The sequence below is a fragment of the Protopterus annectens genome, chromosome 3.part0, assembly GCF_019279795.1.
Source record: "Protopterus annectens isolate FY-2018-M chromosome 3.part0, PAN1.0, whole genome shotgun sequence".
Lineage (NCBI taxonomy): Eukaryota > Metazoa > Chordata > Ceratodontiformes > Protopteridae > Protopterus > Protopterus annectens.
The window spans coordinates 782,183,203-782,188,202 of record NC_056731.1 but is presented as its reverse complement, the minus strand read 5'-3'; the positions used below and the strand labels follow the sequence as shown (position 1 = coordinate 782,188,202).

The window sequence follows — 5,000 nt, the reverse complement described above, 5'->3', positions numbered from 1 at the left end:
TCTGCAAAAAAAAACCACTTATTTTTCTTGGATATTACAGTATTTTTCAGTCTCATTCTACAACATTTTGCAGTTCAACCTTATTTTCTACGAACTAATGAAAAACTGACACCAAAACATTTTGCTTTTATTTACCCTGATCTCTATTCACTTTTTCCTTCCCCTTCTTGGCAAGCAGAGCTTGCCGTCAGTGATCAAATTCATGTACTATCACTCCATTTGTTCCTAAAAGGGTCAGCCTTAAGGGATTACAGAAGCAATCCTCAATGCACTGCAGTTTGGGGAAGGGATTCTGTAATAATCCTGAACAGGTGCACATACAGATGTCATCTGTAGTTGAGAGTCTTCTGTGGTTGCAATGGCATCTCACAGAAAATAAATTGGTGACAACTACAGTACACTATGCAATAAAACTTGAAATTGCATAGAAATATATACAGCTCTAAATGAAAAACTGAACAACTAAAGACAATGTATGCAACTGTGTGTCAACATTCTTGTAAAAGACAGTTCCGCTCTACCTCTTCCCTTACTTACCTGTTCTAATTTTAGGGTCATAGAAGCCGCAGTGGTATGGCGGTAGCGTTGTTACCTCACAGCAAGAGGTTCTCCCATTCGATTCTCGGCTGGGCTTGGCAGTGCCTTCTGTGTGGAGTCTGCATGTCCTCCCCGCGGTTGGGTAGCGTTCGAAAGACATGCGTGCGTAAATGGGCGTGCCTTCGTTGAAGGTTGGGCTTCGAGCTGGCACCTCGGCGTTTTGTAAAAAGTTACTGCCAATCATTAGCAGACCAGAGTTCCACTCTGGCAACCCCTTACCTGGAAAAGCCGAAAGACAAACAACAAGTGTCTTTGAGAAAGAGGAAAATTAAAATGTTGCTTTGATCAGAGCTTGCCTTTATTCCAAGGTAGAGCAACCTCAGAGTTAAAATATATAAGTTACAGGATGGCATGTCTCTCAACAATTGTTAGATGCCATGCCCCCACCCCCCCAAAACTGCTTATACACATAAGGCCTGCTTCATCTCATTAAATGTTGCATTGTTGAAGTTAAAGGCTGCTGTGATAATCTGTTATTCAACAAGATCACTTTCACAACAAATTTTGGTGAGGCACAATTTGGCTTTAACATATAAACTGCAGTGTGTCACTTAGACTCAAAAACTAATGATATGGATGTAGGTTATTCTTCTGCCAACAGTTAGATATCACTAAAAAGCTTGCATGGAATGTAATACATAAAAACATACTATATTTGCCTAATAATTAGTAAAACAGCTGCCCAAAAGTTCTTCACAGTGATCATATTATTCAAATCCACTGTATCAAAAGCTACTAAGCTTGATTTCCCACTTCGCTTCCGAGAAAGGAGAACATTGCTATGTATGCCTACTATTACACCCTCCTAATTAAACCTAACTGGTTATCCCATACCTAAAACAGGACACATCTTTGCCCTTGTTTTGAGATATACTTGCTCAAGACACTATAACTGATACTACTAGTTATTACCTTGTTTTGTTCCAAAACTCTATTTTTCAAATTCTGAGTAGTTTTGCCTACATAAAGAAGTTCCCTTATGGACAGGGTTGAATAAACAGCACATGTAAAGCTAGAGTTATAAACAAACTTTTTTTAATATAATGAACCCTTCTATTTATAAGGTGTGAAAAACATCAGTTTTCTTAATAAAGCAATAATGATTACAGTAGGCTGCAGGAATGTGCCATATAAATATGATGTTAAGGCTTCAAGCAACTTATGTAGAATAGTTTGATTTAAGAAATCACAAACACTTCTTGGTTTAGAATGTGTGCAAACTACCACATTACCAACTACTTGTTTGACACCAATACCATCTCCTAGTACTAACATCTGCCCTTTAGAAACCATCTCGGGAGACCTCTGTAAAAAACAGTCCTTAAACCATAATAGACCACCCTAATATAGGTCTGGACGATATGAAAATTACAAAGGTCTCGAACAGCTTAGTAGATACGGGCAACCTTAGACAATGCAGAAATTGTCTCATGTCCTCAGACAACCACTTTGTCCTTAAAGAAACTAACACAGCATGCAGTGATGTATATACACAACTTCCTTGGAGGCAAAAATTTTGTTTACAAACAAGGCTGTCAAGAACATACATACACACACACACACACACACACACACACACACACACACACACACACACACACACATCATCCACACATACTGCTCACCAGACACACAGACCATCTTATGCTAAGGCATTTAAAGGAACCTTCTCAAACCTCAGAGACCTCCTAAGTCTACAAATGGCAATTGCCTACCCTCAGCAATCTCTAAAGCAACACATACCGCACATCCTGTGTATACCCAATGGCCCCTAAGATAGAATCCCATAAGGCAAGCAAGCACTACCTAGGACTCTTGTAGGGGATTCCACTGTACAGCACAGAGATGCCCCAATCACCAAGCTAGACAATTAGATGATAATGATCAGCTGCTTATTTGTAGCCAGGATCTGCAATATCATGCACTTACTCAAGTCACTGCACCACAGGTAAATATATGATACTATCATAGTCCATGCGGGTGTAAGTGCCCGGAGACATACCTTACTGGACTACATGAAAAGAGACATTATGGATCTCTGTGGATATTTGTCGCATACAGGTATGTACCTTGCAATGAGCAGCATTCCACCTTCCCCTAGGATGATGCCACAGTATGAAGAAAAAAAAAAGATTAATTTTAACAAGTAGTCTACTTTCTGGTGTCATTCCAGGTGGACTGAATATCTGGGTAACATGAGAGGACATGGTTAACAGGCCATGCTGCTTTGCCAAGGATGGTCTGCACCTGTCCTCTCTGGGCTTTTGTATTTTGGCTAAAACTTTACCCAATCCCCTTATAGACTTTTTTAGGCAATGCCAAAATGACAGCCCTTCCATAGTAGCAAATGCCTCAAATTAACCTTAAGACGTTACTGCTCGATGCTAGGAGCAAAAACTCCACACCCTGCAAGCTCTCCTCACTCTAGATGCACAAAACTTGCATTTATCTGTGCTACAGAATAATATTGTGTTTCATGTGTAGTAGTTAATAAATGCCTTACCCAAGTGTCTAGGCATGCCAAACTCAATGCAATACCTGGTATACAACAATTTCAACAGAGGGTGTGGTATGGCAACAGAAACTCCTGAGTCTATGCTGGTGTAGAAATGGGTGGTCCACCCCAGTGGCATCCTGTTGACATTTGTACTTTCAAATGGTGCTGCAGCATGAAGAAACATGTCACTTCAGTGGTGATGACAGGCCCTGGGGTCCTCTCATGACCACCAACAGCACTGACCCTGCAGGTTATCTACCCAGATACATTTTTTTTCCACACTCTATCCCCAAGCCTGCCCAGGAGATTGCTGCCAATCTTCCAAACTCAATGATAATTATTTAATTCTCCCATGCACAAGGTAAACTCGTATGCAGAAAACACAAGTGCACGTGCCAAGATTAACTCCTCCCAAACTTTATGCATAAATGTACGGGAAAGTTACACACATGCATGAGGCATGTACTGTTATGTCACATAATACTAGCATACCTTGTGGGGTGTACACGTAGGAATGGAGAAAACAAGTTTCACCCTACGTATATACATGTTATGGCACCAGAAATAAAACATGATATGACTAATAAGCAACATGTAAGCTATTACATACAGGTACGGGTCCCTTTCAAAACATCTAAAACCCATCTAATTTCATAATATTGAGACCAGAACATCTAAAACCCAAAACATCTAAAACCCATAACATTGAATTTCATAAGACGTAACAATACAAATCACTTGAAAATAACATCCTCTCCACATATAACGACATATAATGACACCAAACTACCAAACACACTTTTTATTATGTTTCTGCAGGGGGGTTTGATACAGTGGGGTTAGGAAATTAACTTTTTCCTACTGTAGTGCGATCTTGGAGTTGGTAGATTTAATTTATGGGGGGGTGCAGAGCCCCCCACGTGGGGGGGGGGGTTTGCAGTGGTGCTTGCCCCTCTGCAGAAATGTAGTAAAAAGTGCGTTTGGTATCGTTACATGTGGAGGGGGTGTTATTTTCTTGTGATTTGTAGTATTAAATGTTATGAAACTCGATGTTATGAGTTTTAGATGTTTCAAAGTAGACCCACAGATACATATACAAAATTATGTCAAATAAACCATGCAACAACCAGAACCTGTAGGAAATGTATACAGTCATTTTCATCTTTCATTGTAATATGGGATTCAGTTCAGAAAGCCCACCATGATGTTATACAGCAATGTAAAGTTTCAGGCAATGCAACTGAAATGTATGATTAATACATTTAAACTGATGCATACAGGGCAGGATGCCCCCAAATTTAGACCTATAAAATGACATGCACAGAACAGTGTTTGCATATGCTGGGTACACATTCATAATTTTACAAGATGCTACTTTACATTTGCAGAAAGGCTGACTATGACTACAATAAGTAAGCAATACCAGGGCAGCAAATGGAAACATTCAGACAAGAATAGTACCTTTACTAAAGTACAATGTCTGAAGCACTGTTTGTAATCAGCAGCCAACCAGCAGACATAAATGCACTATTACAAATTAGTTACTACTACTACCATGCCTATGTAGTTATTCAGAATCTGAATCATTCTGCATGAACAACATTAGAAATATGTTACACTACAACTTCAATTAAATACGAGTTGTCAGCTGACAAATCTCTGGAAAGTGTACTGTTTCAGAAGACTGCAGAGGACTGATGAGTTTTAACATCTGAATCATACATTTTGCACCCAACATAATTAATGAGATTAAGACAGAATATTCCTGAATCACACTGGTGTGCACCAGTGTAAAGATGTGGATCTTGGCATAAGAGTTGATAGCTTAAGCATACACGATAGCTACCAGTGAATTAAGGCGACACAGTATGTCTCTGATGTGTACAGACAAGATCTGCCTTGCTTA

The 5,000-nt window shown here is 39.5% G+C and overlaps 1 protein-coding gene across 1 annotated transcript in view; it reads right to left on the bottom strand.

The window, feature by feature from the left end:
- CEP72 (centrosomal protein 72) overlaps positions 1–5,000 on the bottom strand; it is a 1,336,989-nt gene that overhangs the window by 869,687 nt on the left and 462,302 nt on the right. The window contains exon 5 of the mRNA XM_044065699.1: position 1. This exon is cut by the window's left edge and continues 178 nt beyond it. Coding sequence (XP_043921634.1) covers position 1 — 1 coding nt within the window. The remainder of the gene's footprint in view (positions 2–5,000) is intronic.